At 34.3% G+C, this 17,664-nt stretch overlaps 2 protein-coding genes across 3 annotated transcripts; one reads left to right on the top strand and one right to left on the bottom strand.

Moving 5' to 3' along the window:
- Positions 1-580: 580 nt before the first annotated feature.
- Positions 581-10,292, top strand: LOC132562424 (paired box protein Pax-6-like). The gene is made up of 4 exons (XM_060227166.1): positions 581-740; positions 3,401-3,603; positions 9,681-9,933; positions 10,099-10,292. The coding sequence occupies exons 1-4, from the start codon at positions 581-583 to the stop codon at positions 10,290-10,292; spliced, it is 810 nt and encodes a 269-aa protein (XP_060083149.1).
- Positions 10,293-12,751: 2,459 nt separating this feature from the next.
- Positions 12,752-17,036, bottom strand: LOC132562418 (uncharacterized). 2 transcript variants are annotated; one of them, XM_060227160.1, is made up of 4 exons: positions 16,951-17,036; positions 16,072-16,303; positions 15,378-15,508; positions 12,752-13,172 (listed from the first exon to the last, which is right to left on the bottom strand). In XM_060227160.1, exons 1-4 carry the CDS (start codon positions 16,994-16,996, stop codon positions 13,093-13,095), a joined length of 489 nt encoding a protein of 162 aa, XP_060083143.1. In that variant the 5' UTR covers positions 16,997-17,036; the 3' UTR covers positions 12,752-13,092. The 2 variants fall into 2 exon arrangements, with proteins under 2 accessions (XP_060083143.1, XP_060083144.1); XM_060227161.1 differs by having other exon boundaries at positions 16,072-16,300; positions 16,951-17,027.
- Between the last annotated feature and the right edge of the window lie 628 nt (positions 17,037-17,664).

Genomic DNA, 17,664 nt, shown 5'->3' with positions numbered 1-17,664 from the left:
GATTCTCGCGTCTAATCCTGCTTAGAGGATTTCGCGCCCCTACAGGGATGTGTCTATTGTTCGTCTCAATATACTCTTTAGCCTTTCACTTGAAGTGGAATATCTCGTTCGCCTTGGACAATACAGACATGAAGGATAAAGTTAACTAGAGAAATACTGGGGTATTAGAGGGTAATTAAGACAGTGTAACAGATAGTCCACAAGTATCTTCGTCTCATTTACGGGCGCAAACTACACATCTTGTCGATCAGAAGCAAGCCTTTTCAAGAAATCTGGAGTCGAAATTGGAACTTTGAAGTACTAGAACAAACTACACCATTCTAAAAATGGAATTTTACAAAGTTTGAAATCTGGATTGTTTTTGCTCTGAACGGAAACCATTACAATAATTGTTTTGAAAACAAATTCTAAAGAATGAGGATTGCAACTGTTTTAGGAATGTGAAGAACAGGACATTAAAAAAATATTCCAAGTGGAAAAACATTTCTGGAAATTACTGTATTATAGATGTAATAATTTATTCAATATCGAACTATTTTATTATAATATTAAAAGTTAGTTTATATAAAATTAATTGAAAATGAGTGAGAAGGACTATAGCGACGCTGAAGATCTGACGTACAAACCCGATCCAGAAACCATCTGTAGACTAGGACAAGTTTCCAGGAAGAGAGAACAAGGTTCGGACGATGAAGAAATAGATGTGGTGGATGACAATGACAACGATTCCTCAGACAGAGGTAAATATTAACATTGTTTTATATGACAAAATCAAACTTTAACATTTCTTAATATACCCTCACGTCATGTCTTGAATTTTGGGTCTAAACAACCAATATTTAATGTATATTTTTTTTATTTTGTTTAAAATATTTGCTTGGAATTGTTGTTCTACTAAATCATATATTGTTAATGTACGCATCCAATTAGAATAAAGTCAAGATCATCTAAAAGTTCGCAAAACTTACTAATATTTCCAATGGTTTATATACCAAAAAATATTCATGGATGTTTTCAAATGCCTTGTGGATATTTTAATAAGTAATCGATTTGCTTGTGGACAAGACTCGAGTTTTCAAAATAATAGTACAGTCGTGGTAATTGTAATGAAGATATTCTTTGAAAGAATGTAATAGAAACTTTACAGATTAACTATATGCAAACAATGCATTGTAACTTTAATAATTTCAGTTGCATTCTGGCAACTGTGACGGAGATTTTATATCAGTGAAACTAATTAATAGACTATGTATTTTCATTTCCTTCAATTGTATGTAAACTTTGTAACACAATGTTCGCGGAAAATTCAGCACTGAAGAAATGTATGAAATTATAACGCAACTAAGAATGTACATTGGATTAATGTAATAAAGCTTTGAGAATTTTCATGTCAAAACGAAAATAAAATTTTAATATTTATGCATAATTTCTATATTTACTCTATATTGATACAAAATTATGTAAATTTTATAAATCAAATTGATCTAGACAATGTTAATCAGTTTTGATAATTTACATGTGCTACAAAATGTTAAATTTCACTGGTTTTCAACCAAAAACCTTGAAAATTCAATAACTTTAAATACACATATCTAAAACAAATTGATATAATCGTGTCGATTTTTCTAAATGTGTGTATATTCTGAATGAGTTGACGAGATTGTTTTATATACCAGTTGAAACATTCTTTTTTTCACTCAGAATTTATCAACTTTAACAAGTGATAATTTGTAAAACTTTGACACGTTGAAACTATGGACATGCAATATATTTTAATGATCAGAACTTTTGATATCGTAATTTATACGCTATCTTTCTGTAATAGAGAGCTCTGCGGAAACAGTCTGTGTGTCGAGGACAACCAGATAACGGTTCATACTAAGTGTGACTGAGGATGGAATATTAATTTCATAAAATTTTCTTGTTTCTTTTTCTTCCTTTTTTAAAGATAAATGTCTATAATTTCATCGTAAAACGAAAAGCAGAATTATTTATGATTTTGATATTGTGGTTATTTGATACCGCGTTTCGCTGTAAATATCTTTATTTTTTATTTATAATTTATGAAAAGATTTACAATATCTTATATATTAAAGTCGATCACATTATACGGAAATTGATGAACAAATACTTCATCATTTGTATTTTTATGAATTTTTTTTCTAAATTCATTTTGAACAGCAACTTCATAAAGTATAGTACCACAGACTTGTGTAATGATTAAATCGCCTTAGACGAAATGTTTTTTTTTTTTTTTTCAAAACCCCGGATACATTAAAATGATATTACTTCATTATACATTGATGGAACATGATACAACTTAAACCGCCTTGTTTTCAACCCAGGAATTATTTTTTCTTCATCTTTTTCCTTTTCTCTTAATGAAATTAAGTTCTCACAAATTCTATTTTTATATATATTTTTTAATAAAATCATGTTTTAATAGTGTAAAAAGGAGCTGATAACGTCGATTTCAAAAGATATATATATATGACATTAAATGAGTTTTTTATATGAATTTTTATGAAGGAAGTCTTTTTTGCGCACTTTTTCCTGGAATGTAAGCTTTATGATAGGGTAAGAATATCATTTTTTCAAAGTATAAACATGTTGAACTTAGATCAAGTGAATTTACATCTATTTTTATTTGGAAATGAAAATCTGTCCCTAACCACAAATACAGAAGTATTCAGACACGTGCAAATTTTTATCAAATCCAGCAACAGATTTTAAGTAAAATGTACTAAATGTTGAATATATTATGTATGCCTTGTTAATGTTATCATGTAAATATTTATCATGTATTGTATTAGAGTAAAAGGCGGTCATAAGTTGAAATAACTTGTGCCTAATCCTCTGCTCAATTTTGGGGCAATAAATATGTTTAAATCAAGGAAGTCTAGAACTTTTATTTTTCGAGCTTTGGCAAGCTAAAAATGGAAGACAAATTTCAGAAAATCTCTTATTAAATTAAAACAAATATATTAAGACACATTTTTCATCACATAACTCAGCAAAGTTACATACTGACAGATTCTAAAGTAAAAAAATGTTCAAGACAAATAAGGTAGCAACATTTCGAATCCATGTTATTCAGTCCGTATTATGACATCACAATCGATTTTTGGCTGGCTTAGCCAATGAAAAACGTTCTGGGGGTGTATTTCACTAATGCGGAAATTGTAAAAAAAATAAATATGGTCGAATTTACTGGAAAACAAATGTGATAATAACATATTTGTACTTTTCGCCGAATCCTCATTATCATGCATTATTGTATCATTCGTAGGTGTTTCTGGTTAAAATAATGTGTGCATATTAAACAATAAATGTTTCAGTATATTTTTGTAGAAAATATAATGGAGGGAGATGAGGTTAAATCAACATTTATTTTATTCAGGATATGATAATGAGGTTGACTGTGATGGGGATGCAGATGACGATTTATCTGCTTCTTTGAAAAAGCAGAGACGAAACCGGACGACATTTACGGCGGACCAGCTCCGGGAGCTAGAAGCGGTGTTCACACATACTCACTATCCGGATTGTACGCTCCGAGAACAGATCGCCGAGAAAGTAGAACTGACAGAGGCCAGAGTCCAGGTTCGTTAAAAAATTCTTGTTATAAAGAACCGTATAGATATTGTAAGGATAAAATCAATTTATAATAACACACAATAACATGGTATATTTGTCCTCATCATTAATTACTAGAGTTGTCGTTCTTGAGCATTTTTAAATTGTTGAGTGTAAACATATTTTGCTTCCAAAATTTAATCAGGAGGATTGGCACAGGTTGTATCAACGTTTTGAAGCATTCTCCTTCACAATACACATCAACAACACGACAGCGTCATTGCACTTCATATACTGTATAAACATTAATTTTCGTGGGGATTTGTTTGATTTCATAGGTACTCTTAGTCCAAGATTATGTATAAGTAGGTTTATTTAGCAATCCACAAAATCAAGTGTTGAAAAAAAAATAAAGATAAAAAACCACGAAATTTGAGCCCACTAAAATATATTGGTTTACAGTACACGCACACACAACCAGTGATGTACACATCGCCGGATTGCAATTCGAACGGTTTTTCGGTTATAACCAATTATGTTTTAATCAGCTCAACATTCTGGCATCTTGATGACCATGAGAAAAAAATGATAATTATAAAAGAGAAAGAAAAGAAACAAAAATAATAAAGCGACACATGATCCTCTCTTCTCATGTAAAGTTTCTTTCGAATTCGACAGATATATTTTCAAGAAAAGTGCCAGAAACTTCTGGAAGAATACTGAAAAAGCAACGCGTTCTCTACTTCGTTTGGTGAACTTATTGTAATTCGGTAATGATGATATTACAAAGGATACCATTGTATGGTTGATGTTTTGTCCCTTACAGAAGTTTTTGATTTTTTTTTTTTTTTTTTTGGAAATCAGTTTCACACTCAAAAGAATTATGGATAAGAGTCGGGGTTACCATAAACAGTATGACATATCGTTATCATTAAAGTATTTGTAGGCGGATTAAGTCAGTTAACATATTTATAATTTCCATTTCATCAATGTGATTATAAGGATATATAACAGATGTATGTGTAAAATATAATAAAAATTTAGAATCTCATGAATAACGGTAAAACAAAGAAACACGTGTTTGCGGGTTTTTTTCATATACAACTTTAAAACTTGTTACTTAATTCATAGAATACAAACTTGTAAACGTATGAATTTTCGGCAACTCGAACACAACTGGAAAGTTTATGCCTCTAGGGACAGATTAGCGGTCCTTGTTTTGTGACACAAAGGGGTAGATTAGTAGCCCCTGATAGGAGATACAGACACACAGGTGGCGCTGCAGGAAGCCAGTAGCCGCCACTAACACACTTGATAATTTTATAAATTGGGACAGTGATGGAAAGTTTCCGACATAGTAATAGGACAAAACAATTTTAACTAATCCTCTTTTGGGTTCACAGGGATGAATTGTCGAGAAGAATATCCCTATTGTGGAATTAAAATGCAAATTGATCTGAAGTATTAGACATTTTCACTAATGAGGTAAAATACTCTCGTTTGGAAAACACTGTAAACAATTTGACAGTGATCCCCGACAGATACACCACGCGAATTAGATTGTGTGGTTTACGAATGAGGGAAGAAAAGGGAATTCTGTTCATTTAGAAAATAATGATTATAAATAAAATGTTTAAAACCTTGAATCCGAAAGATGATATTTTTTTTAAACATTTGAAATCAGTTTCCCTATTTTCAAGGTATATTTTCTATTCTTCTTGAATTTTGAATATATATAATTTCATGTTTAGTTTTTGTCCTTAATTCTGATGAGGATTTGTGTCTCACCCTTATGGATCCTCATTTAAATGAGATATTGATCAGTGCTACCGCCAATTTAACGTTATCATGTTTTAATCAAGTGGAAACATATTATAATAGTCGAACAGGATAAATATCCGGATAAAAGGTAGTGATGAGGAAAGGGGTCAGGGTGGGGAGGGGGGCGGGTCGCTTACACAGACAACGGAAGAAAACTATCTTTAACAAATTATTTCATGACATATGATAGACAATGAAATACCATGATTATAAATGTTGTCATAGTGATACAATTATATATAAAGAATACGTCATTGGAAGTTTGATAGCGTCTTTATTGGAGGCTGGTGTTCAAAGACTGATACTGGCCTTGCTTATTTAAACGGTAAAGTGGAATAGACATTTCGAGAGACAAACAGTTATGATTAACCCGGTACTCCATCACATGTTGAAATATAAAATTTAAAAAGATGACAAAAACAAACACACAAACTAAACTTGAAGAAACAAGAAATATCCATTTCACAATTTCATTTTCAAACTTCAATCCATAGTAATTTTAATCACCATTTTTTAGATTTTCACTTACGATTTTTTCCCATTTATTTTTGCGTGCTCAAATAAATATAATTGATATATTTTGATTTATTTAAAAACAGACAAGAAACCTCTTTTAAACTCATACTATTTATTGGCCTTGATAACGCGCACCGATTTTTACATTGTATACGCACGCGAAGAAAACACGTTCTACACGCGAATCAGGCCACAGTATAATCAGGATAGTATTAAGTTAAGTTTATTAACCGATACAGGATCTTATAATATCCTCTTTATCGGACTCAAAAACATGACATAAAAATTCAAATGAAAGTGAACGCGACGTTACCTGTTAATGTATCTGAGATCTATAATTATAGAGGAGTTCCTGATTTTGCCAATATTCATCCGGTCTGTTTTTAAATATATTTACGATCGGCGATAATACCACATTTTCCGGACTTTTGCAATACATATTGCTAATATTCTTTTCACGTTCTCGCAGATTCTGCCGTTTATGTCTGTGTGCATTGATTTTCTGAAATTTTGTTCTTTTGGCATGACGGGAAACTCCTCTCCTTCCTCCTCCTCCTCTTCTTCTTCTTCCTCCTCCTCCTCCTCTCTCCTCCTTCTCCTCCTCCTCTCTCCTCCTCCTCCTCCTCAACCTACCGTATCCCTTTCTTTTCCAATTCTCCTCAGTCCTAATTAGCCCGGCACATTTTTGCTGAGTCTAGACTGTTTACACCTTGCCTCGTCAAATTTAACGAGTTAATATCTTGAAGCGGATTAATATAACTGTTTCAACACTTGTTTCCGTATTTTATTCATTTGATATGTTTAGATGGCTACTGTAAATTGCTTAATATAATGAATGAATTGAATAAGTTTATATTGATCAGGACAAATATGTGCAGAAAAATTCGGATTCACTAACATTTAAAATTAAGTCCATACCGATTATTATCGTTTCTAACAAAAGAGAATTTCCGGTCCCTGTTCTCGACACGGGTTCTTTTTAGATATATTATACCTCGTCCAAGTATTACTTAACACAAGTATAATATAATAACTTGCTAATATGTTATCGAATATCAATAAATTTCTATTTGTCAAGCCAATCGGATTTGAAATTAGATTGATTATCGCCCTCAGAATTACAGCCAAAAGGCTAGCATATCTTATTAACGTAGTTTGACACACGTGACCAGTATATACCTGGCGTATCAACATACATTGTAATACTTACCAGGGATATACACACACCGGTGACATAAGATATAATTCACCGTTCCTAATAACATCACACATTATATCACGATTACAAACATAGTTTACAGCATTTCCTTTACAGGGTTTTTATTTTCACATTTATCAGATCCATATTGGAAAACTACTTCTCAAAACCGATTAATCATATATTCAGTTGAATAATCATAATAAGAACGATAAAACGAATTATTATTGTAAATTTTATTTACATACTTTAAAATTCTTATTAATTATTTTTGTTTTTTTATATTATTGATTTACCTTGTTCCTTCACGCGATATTACAAACAAGTCGGATATTGTCAAGTTTTTTTTAACAAACAATAAATTAATTTTAGGTATTTGAAAATCCATAGGACACTTTCTGAAAACGGTTTAAAAGTAGATAGTCTTAGAAGCTATAAATACGAACATGCGGAGAGAGATATCTTTGATTTCTGTTAATTTCTCCACGTGACGGTTAATACACGTCACGGGTGTATTTAATATTTTTCACGTCTTTTCAGACCGTAGTTTTCTAAAATGCTTGATAATAACTCCTGTTGGGTCGATTACATAATCGTTATACATCACACCAACAAGGGGCACAGACTGACAACAATAAGACAAATATTTGTTTATCGTTAAACATTGAGGTTAAATACAGATTACACATTAGAAATAATTATATCATTTCATACATAACCCAACAGATAGTTTAGATGACCCATCAATATACACAATAAAGTCCGTGTCATTTTGACAACCTGTTCTAATCCGATAGGTTCCGAAGTCTTGCTTCGGGCCTGGAGATTTGTTTGATCAGGGAATTAAATACGTATAGATTATATTACACTTCAAGAGATATATTCTATCACCAAATGAAAGAAAAGATTTAAAATAGTATTAAGAAATTGATATTTCTTGAATAAAACCAAGGTGCTAATTCCAACGAAAATCTCTTCCACAACCAGAATTAGTGCTCGCCCTTGCTTCTTCATTGTCCCCTACGTCCACCTCACTGATTGAGTGATAACGTTAAGATTAGTCAGTGTGTTTTTTTCGTTAGTATTCTCACATCGGTTGAATCATACTGTCTTCTGGATTGTAAATGACAATTTGATAAAGATGAGATTATCAAAGTATTTATAAAAAAAAAATAAGGAGTTTATCCCTGCGGTTGGCACGTGCAGACTTTCTGACGTAAACAGGACGTTTAAGACTAATCGGGAGGGTGTCACGAATTAATCTCTGGTTAAAAATCTCCCCAATTATTAACAGATTTGTAAAAAAAAAGATACATAAATCATAAACCTATCACAGAACGAGACAGATTTAAATATCGAGATTTAGATATATAAGCTGGTCCTCCTAATACCTGTTTCAAAATCTTCCAATTAGTCTACGTTTCTCTAAACTTTCAATTAATATAAATCGTGTCAATTTAACGAGTAAAAATTGAGATTAAAGATATAAAACATGATTTTTAATCCAGATGAGATACTCATTTTGTTAAAATTGTCCTTTTTGAAATCGAGGGCGCTTTTTATAACACCGAAGAGCAGGTTTGTTATTCAGGGAAAGTATTAAGATTATAACAAACGAAGAATTAAATACGGTGATTAGGATAAAGGTATTAAAACAGATTTTGTTAAATCGAAGCAAAACCTTTTCTCTATTTATTATTCCTGCTTTCAATTAAAGTTTAGAAACTTAAATTTTGAAAAGTAATTTTCACAATGGAATAATTATAACTTTTTAAATTAAGGATAATTAAAACAAAATTGTAATCTTAATTCGCACATTTAAATTTTAATTCGAAACCAACATGTTTTTGCTTGATGTAATTTGATTTGGATTAGTCGCTTGGCAAAGTTACAAAATATTTGCAATATTATAATTTTATTCCGAGAGATGAAACACTTGCCACTTTGAAATGGTATGTTAGTTTTTATCATAGGAACTATGACTTGTACCTGATATGAAATATGACTCTAAATCTGCACAAAATGATATAATTGACAGCCTTAGACTTTTTATAAAGATTTTTCAGAATTCAAGCTTCGATGGGTATATCTGGGGAGTTCAACTGATATATTATTATACATCATCTTGTAAATTACCGAGTGGTCTCCCCTTGGTCACAATTTCCAGTAGAATTATACAATAAAATTGCTACAAGAAGTTCACAGTGCCGTTCACAACATTCTATTTTCTAATATCTCAACATGTGATTAACAAAAGATCATTAACAGACACTTACATATAAAATGGTGAAACACCATGAAGCCCAACACGGTGACGTTTTGATAAAAAGTGATACATCTAACTGTCATTAATACCCATTCACCCCGTCCCACCAACGCTAAAGGATGTCCCAGTTCCTGGCCAATTCCTTTGATAATTTGGCTCAGTGATGTAGACAAGTTCGTCCTGAAACATGATACAAATGGCTCTGAAGAGTGGTAAATATGTGACATTTTGATATAACTTTTAAGGAAAAGAACTAATATTGTTTTGTTTCAAGTATTAATATTCCTTTCGTGTGATTTACAGGTTTGGTTCCAAAATCGTAGAGCGAAATGGAGGAAACAGGAAAAGAATATAGTACGCATGTTTGATGTTTGGAGACACCGCCTTGAACCATACCACGTGACACCACCCGCATTCTCTCCAGTCAGTTACAGTCCGTCAGCTTTCACTTCCGTCCGGAGCAGCATGTTTCCATGGTTACCTCGTCTACCTCTAAACCTTCCGCCAGTTTTGCCACTTCCCACCTTTTTACCGGAAGCTACGTCACCGTTTACAGGTTTGTATTAACGACTGTTAACAGTCTAAAATGTCGTGGTATCTTTTTTTTAATTGCTGTTTCATTCGTTCACAGTTGCAGTTTACACTCACGATGTAGTTTAGAGCTTTGGAATTAATCTTATAGTTTATAAACAAACCCTATGTATTTGTTTCTTTGTTATAGGTGAAATTCCTCCGCTTTCGTCAGTCAAACAAACTCTCAGTGACATTTCACAACGAAAACACTTCGAATCTTACGCGAGGGACTACTTACACAGGTTCACAACCGAGAGCAGAGATCGATACGCCAGGGAACAGCTGAACAGAAGATCACCGCACGTGCATTCGACGACGTCATCACCTCCGACAAGAATATGATCCGATATTGTCAACTACTGTTTCATGTATATATAAACTATGCAAATCATTTTAAAATCAATACATTTTCATATTCATAATGTTCACGGGATGTCTGGATTCAAAGTTATGAATGTATGATGTGTTTTTGCTAGTATGCAGGAGTTGTGAGAGAAATAATGAAAATTACATAACGACGAGACTTCCTTGTCACTATCGGGAATTGTCGGCACTTTCCGTAAAAGGAATAGCATGCTCTCGTTTGAGGAAAGCCGACTGTGTCCGATTGGCGTCGATGTTTTGTATTCTCCATAAAGGACATATTTCATTATCATATAAAACGCTAAAACTCATAAACTTCCGCGAACCACTACAGCAAATTATCACTCAAACACAAGTCAATATTTACATTTCGATCTCATTTCTCATGTACAGGAACGAACTGGTCCTGTGGAATAATTGCTTCTATTTTGAATTGCAAGTATGAAACAATGCAGGAATTTCTGAGCGGGAGGATGTATTTTTTATATTGTGGCATAAGGATTTGGGGTTGAGATTGGGGACAATACAATGTTTATCTCGTATGTATCCGGATTCCAAGTACATAATAATCAATGTTTTATAATATAATCTGGATAACGGAGAGTCTGATTCTTGAGTTTCCAAATTTTCCAAATTGCAAAAAAAATGTCTTTATCACGAGTATATTCAAATTTATCCGACATTTTAATTATTTCTTTATCTGAAAAGAATTCCTTTTCTGAAATTGTTTCTGAAATTTCTGAAAAGAAAAACATAAATTAGTGATTTAAGACCTGCCATATCGAAAGAAATCTTGGTATACATGATCTTCTTTATATCGCAAATGAATTCGGATAAACGAAGCAAAATATATCTCAACATAACGAGGTTAAGATTTAAATCCGGATAACTAATTAGGTTTCTTCAGAACTGTAGAATTCAGCCGAACTTGTCGGTCATTTAGACTGCCTCCGAATGTTACTTCTAAACGATAGAATTAGCCGGTTTTCTTCGATAAGTCGTGCTCAACGGAGATTCGGCCAATGAATGCTATTTGGTCCTTTGTGCCAATTCTTCTTGCGAAACTGATCTTTTTTACAACTCCCGAATAACGTTTGTTTTAAGACTGTTCATTTCATTCCACAAAGACTGTGTTTATATGTATACTCATATGCAAAAACACGTACAATGGTTGTTCTTTTTATTTTTCTATCGAAATCTTTGTGAAATAAATATGTATTGTATATAACAGAAATGCTGATTCCGTTTCATGAAATACTTTTTTTATGTCCAATATGCAAATACGTGTACAATGTGGCTGAAATCTTTATGAAATAAATATATAATTATATATGAGAGAAATTGCATTTGGATGTTTTTTTAATCGTCGTCTCCTTCATCATTCTCAATACACAATATACATTTACAAATTTGTTGTAATCTTTAAAGAAAGTAGATTTTTTATGATAAGTTATGAATGTTGTTTAAAAACCGTGTTTTGAGACCCAAAATAAAGCAAATGATTAGAATTCCATTCTAGGAACAGCACCATTTGGTTGTTTGTGGTGTAACTGTTTCGGGATGATTCTCCCTATGTCATAAGCTTCACTTGCTAGTCCTTCACTGAAATATTAAAAAGTACAATTATCAGATTTCCCGATCTTCAGTTGTTCCACATTTCAATGCCCATCCATTGGCAAATAGGACTATCGTCATGGACGACAATACCTAACCACTGAGAGCCCGCCTAATGCAAGACTATATTCAACAAGAAATGATAGAAACGCTCCCGTGGATTGCAGTGTTACCAGGCACATTAACTTAGACAACATGTGACGGGGCTTCCGTATGTTGTTCAGTTACATGTAACCACTCGCCACTACAAGAAGGTTATGCCTCCAAAGGACCCCGGCTGTTCAATAGGCGGTTAACACATCAAATTAACAAACAGCAAACGACTGCTGAAGGATACAAACAACACATCGCATTAGAGTAATATGTCTTGCAAATATAGATGAAAATTTTCTGACAAGATATATGTAGAAAATGCAAGGGAAATTGTATCTGAAATTCCCTCATTCTAAGATGTTTGTTCGTATTAAGAGTAGTTCAGAAAATTAAGTCGAGAACTATCCAAATTGTTGTTGTTCCCAACCAAGGATGGAAACTCTTAAAACAGTGAAACACGAGGTCCTATTTTGCATGCGTCACATGGTTGGCACGCGAAACAAATTGGCTATTTTTCATCCATTCCTTCACCGGATTTAGTGGTAAAGTATATAGTATAAAGTAATCACAAATATTGGTATGTATTGACCTAGCCCTCCCGACAGCCTAGCCAACATTATACATGTACCATTAAACGCCAAGTGTCATAGGGGTGTATTCTTACAAAAATGGGTGTCTGGTGTCAATAATAACAATATCAATAATAATAATAATGATAAACAGTGGTGAAAGACTTTGATGATAATAGTTTTATTTAAAAAACGTCTGTTTGCCTTTGCTATTCTGATTTGAAATTAATTAGAATTACATGTATCTACATTGTATATAGTTGACTACCCAATAGAATAAACAGAGTTATCGACCTTACATTGACCTATTTCACACATAAATGTATATTTGATGTATGCACGTGTTACTTGAGTGAAAATTAAAATCTTACTGAATATTTTCAAGTTTACCACTTAACGGTACATGTGTTAAATCTGATAAGATAAGATACGATAAAACAAATATGTCTATATATATATATATATATATATATATATATATATATAACGATACGACGTGGGAACTACTTGTAAAACCTATCACCGAATGGTCTAGCTTCCCCTCTGGTTAGATCTAGGTTAGTGAATTCCTCGGCCTGCACCTCTGAAAAAAACAAAGAGAATTTTGATATATAAACAACTTCCAGCCTTCACATTGTCCTGAAGAGTTATCTATTGTTCTCTAAGATACCGAGCAGCATTACAGACCAAAATTAAGCAGAAAAAACACTCCTTCACTATCGTCACAGTAATTCTAGATCCAATGTCATTCATCGTTATCTTGTTCCTCTCTCCCTTTCCGTTAATACTTACTTTTTATTAACTGGCCTCTTTAAGTGACAGATAAGCTAAAATGCCTTGATGGACAAGTTCCGTTTTAAGAAGAAACTAAGCTATCCAGACAGACCGAATCTGATATGTATAATCAATACCTCTTCCGGGCATTTAAAATATACTAACGGAAAAAAATGTGCATGTGTAAAATGTTGATGTATAGCTCAATTTTATCAGTGAAAGGTTGAAACTTAAAACATTGAAGTTGTGTATGCCTCTCCGTCATTAACACTGATGAGTGCATGATTTGCACGGGTAGTTTGTCTGTTTGGCCCACGTCTTCGTTTTCACGTTCTTTTTCGGCCAGCAGCCAATCGGAAACACTTTTGTCGCCTAAACCAGTGTAAAAACATAGTGTAACACTCAAAAGCAGCGTGATTTTGAAAAACGTCTTTAATACGGCATGCCAAGGTTGAATGAAATTGGCAGATGCCGTGCCGTAGGCATGATCGAAGCTGGTGTGCGTAATACTGACATTGCCAGACAATTTGGTGTGTACCGAAATACTGTAAACGCCCTGTGGAGACGGTACCGACAGTTTGGGTCCACCAGAGACCGACCTCGCTCAAGACTAACACGTGTAACGTGTGTAACATCTAATCCCCAGGATACGTATTTCCGGCTCGTTCATCTCCGTGAACGACTCAGAACTTCTTTGACGGCTAGAAGTATTCATAGCCTTAGAAGAATGAGTCCCCAAACGGTATGTAATCGATTGTTTGAACCAGGCATACGTCCACGACGTCCTGACATACGCCCTGTTCTCCAGCAACGTCATCGTGTAGCACGTTTAGCCTGGAGTAGACGACACATACACTTCACGTGGCAGGACTGGCCGCGTGTTCTTTTCACGAATGAGTCCAGATTTCATCTCGACAACAGCAACGGTTGTTCCAGAGTGTACCGCCGTGTTGGTGAACGTTTCCATGACAGTCTTTTAATTCAGCGACGTCCATTTGGCAGATGTAGTGTCATGATGTGGGTGGCATCTCATTACATGGCAGAACAACTCTTGTGGTTGTGGACAGCACTCTTACAGACATTAGAAACCATCCGGCCTCGCGTCCTTCTATTTGTGCAGCAACGTAACGCCACGCTGCAACAGGATGACGATAGTCCGTAAGTCGCGCGGACCGTCACCAACTTCTTGACCTAGAACAATGTGACTGTGCTGTGCTGGCCTGCAATGTCACCGGAACGGTCACCTATAGAACACGTGTGGGATGAGATGCAGCGTCGCTTACGTCGCCTTCATAGTCAGCCGTTGACGTTACCTGACCTGTCACGTGCGCTTGTGAGAATATGGAACGGTATTCCCCAGGCATTTTTCAGAACACTTGTCGTATCAATGAGGCATCGTTGTCAAGCATACATCGATTCCAATGGTGGATATACAGGGTATTGATGAGCTGAACATTGTTTAGAGAACGTCTGTGAAAACTGATCTCTATCCAAGTCGCTGCTGATGCAATAACCATATCAATTGAGCTGACGTTAAATATAAAGGTCAGAAAAAAAACTGTTGAAACCTTTATGGCGATTTCTGATATAACTCCTAAGTTATAGCATATTATACCCATGCACAATTTCTTTTTTCCGCTAGTATATATACCACTATCTCTTTCAAAATAGATAATTGTTTGACGTTTTAAGATATGCTAAATTAAATATCACAAATCAAAATTCATACAGTATAAACATATGAATCATTCCACAAGTGAATTCCATATGTTCTCTCTCTTCCTTCAAAATGCTTTCGCATCTTAATTACACTCAATATGTCATTCTTATGATGACGTCATACAAATAAAAGCTAGAACTGTGCAAACCGATTACCCACAACAATTGCAAAATATTACACACGCGGACAAGCGCATGCAGGAGTCTGGTTCTTCCTACTATTTGAATGTAAATACATTCATTGAATTATTTAAGACCATGTGTAGTGCGGTGGGTTTCCCCGCCCTTTACATACCTAAGTCAAGGTCCACGTGCACGGATTGACTTCCCCTCACGTGACAAGTGTAGACTCCGATATTATCGGCACTAGCCGACTGGACGTGCAGTAATTTTATCCATGGACTCACTCCAGGGTCCACATATATCCTAAAATTATAATGATGATAAAAGTAAAGTAGATCTGTGTGTGTGTGTGTGTGTGTGTGTGTGTGTGTGTGTGTGTGTGTGTGTGTGTGTGTGTGTGTGTGTGTGTGTGTGTGTGTGTGTGTGTGTGTGTGTGTGTGTGTGTGTGTGTGTGTGTGTGTGTGTGTGTGTGTGTGTGTGTGTGTGTGTGTGTGTGTGTGTGTGTGTGTGTGTGTGTGTGTGTGTGTGTGTGTGTGTGTGTGTGTGTGTGTGTGTGTGTGTGTGTGTGTGTGTGTGTGTGTGTGTGTGTGTGTGTGTGTGTGTGTGTGTGTGTGTGAGAGAGAGGGTGTGTGTGAGGGTGTGTGTGTGCATGTGCGTGTGTGTCATTGTTGTCAATTCTGCCAGGCCACGACAAATAGCTTATTAAATCACACAGAAAGATCACTTTAACTTGATGATGATCATCATCATCATCATCATGACGATGATTGATGGTTTCTATGTAAAAGAATAAAGAGGGGGAGGAGGAGGAGGAAAGGAGGAGGAGGAGGAGGAGGAGGAGGAGGAGGAGGAGGAGGGATATTTACCTGCCCTTTTCTGACCTTATCCTGGTGTATCTAGGTCCTAACCATTCTATGGGGGGCGGGTTCTCTTCGGCCCCTGGACAACGGTACTCACAGGAGAGCGAGACCGTATCTCCTTCTCGAACGTTTATTTTTGTCTTTGTTACGTTGTCGAACGTATTTTGGCTCCAGATGGTCAGAGAACATTGGGCGGCGTCTGACGTAGGTGCGGGACTCGCCTCCACACAACATGCTACTAAACAAACAGATTCATTCTAACTTTAAAGGTGTCTACATTTTCAGAACAAAGATCAAATCAGACTTAAAAAGATAAATTATTGATATTTAATTCTATCATCAATTAAGGAACGACGTAATTATGAATACCGAAATATTCTTTCTTATTTATTTATTTATTTATTTATTCATTTATTTATTCATGTCCGTGTTGACACCATTCCCTGACCGGACGTAAAAAGACATGAAGACATATATCGTTGTATTATCAATTTTGTAAGGACTTCGTAAGGTTATATAACTAAAGGTCTTACAGCTTTCGGTAAATAAAATAACTGAAACTTTTCCCCCTCCTACAGACCCCCTTACTCGTTCTCACTGGAAACAACAAAAACCATCTATATAGATATAAGTTTTAGAATAAATGAATTGAATTTTATCTCAGAATGTAAAAAATAATGCAGTAATATTTGTCAATATCTTAACAGAATTTCATTTCGAAAATTACTGATGAAATTGTTAGCTTTTGTCTGGTTGTAATAAATTGGTATTATAGAAATCATATATTTACTAATATTCATGTAATATCAAGCTTATGATTAGCATCAATGAATATATAATACAAGAAATGATTATTTGTAAATATATTCATTTTTTTATACTTACCGAAAAGTAGAAGAAATGAGGCTACACAACGCAATACCCCGTTCATGTTTACTTATCTGTGTGTAACGTCTGTAAAACATGGATGAAATGTTATTACCTCGGTTGAACATGAATCTAAGGCCAAGGCAACTTAGATCATAGTTTAATGCTGGATTAGTGTTTAATTATTTTCATTCGTCACCAAATTATAAGAAAATAAATGATACTGTATCAAGTTTATATCTGTACGAAATTCATAAATAGAAATAACAATTTCTAAGGTTGTCAATATAAAAAGGTTAAACTTCAGTTGATCTTTATAATATGAATGTTTTAATCTTTAAATTATCGATATAGTTTTATAAGAAACTCCCTAGCCAGAAAAATATATCCCAGATATTTTTATCTCTTAACAATAAAACATCAATGATATTAGCAGAGTTACAAGACCTCTATATTTCCATTCTAAAGTTTAATCTTAGTTTGTGAATATAAAACATACTAAACGCAAATTTCTTTGGTCTTGCCTGCTTAAGTGTTTGTGTTATTGTATCTATACACAAAAGGTACTGTACTGTCAAATGTCGTGCACTACACAGGAAGTGATGACGTCAGCATCAATGACGCATACTACAACCCACACAAAATTTAATACTAAACATTTTGTCGTTTTCTCTGTAATGCACAGTCAACAGTGTGCTCTGTTTTGATCGTTATTCTACTACAGTTCGTGTT

The sequence above is a fragment of the Ylistrum balloti genome, unplaced genomic scaffold (assembly GCF_031769215.1).
Source record: "Ylistrum balloti isolate Yb309-2 unplaced genomic scaffold, AGI_CSIRO_Ybal_v1 Utg371412, whole genome shotgun sequence".
Lineage (NCBI taxonomy): Eukaryota > Metazoa > Mollusca > Bivalvia > Pectinida > Pectinidae > Ylistrum > Ylistrum balloti.
The sequence above is the reverse complement of the archived record's forward strand: the minus strand, read 5'-3'. Positions and strand labels throughout refer to the sequence as shown.

What these genes read in the sequence shown, in the direction of transcription:
- LOC132562424 (XM_060227166.1), top strand. Translation starts at nt 581, where the DNA reads ATGAGTGAGAAGGACTATAGCGACGCTGAAGATCTGACGTACAAACCC. An exon ending in CAACGATTCCTCAGACAGAG is followed by an intron (nt 741 to 3,400) that starts GTAAATATTAAC and finishes TATTTTATTCAG; the next exon opens with GATATGATAATGAGGTTGAC. An exon ending in TGACAGAGGCCAGAGTCCAG is followed by an intron (nt 3,604 to 9,680) that starts GTTCGTTAAAAA and finishes TGTGATTTACAG; the next exon opens with GTTTGGTTCCAAAATCGTAG.
- LOC132562418 (XM_060227160.1), bottom strand. Translation starts at nt 16,996, where the DNA reads ATGAACGGGGTATTGCGTTGTGTAGCCTCATTTCTTCTACTTTTCG. An exon ending in CTCATTTCTTCTACTTTTCG is followed by an intron (nt 16,304 to 16,950) that starts GTAAGTATAAAA and finishes CTGTTTGTTTAG; the next exon opens with TAGCATGTTGTGTGGAGGCG. An exon ending in ATAAGGTCAGAAAAGGGCAG is followed by an intron (nt 15,509 to 16,071) that starts GTAAATATCCCT and finishes TTATAATTTTAG; the next exon opens with GATATATGTGGACCCTGGAG.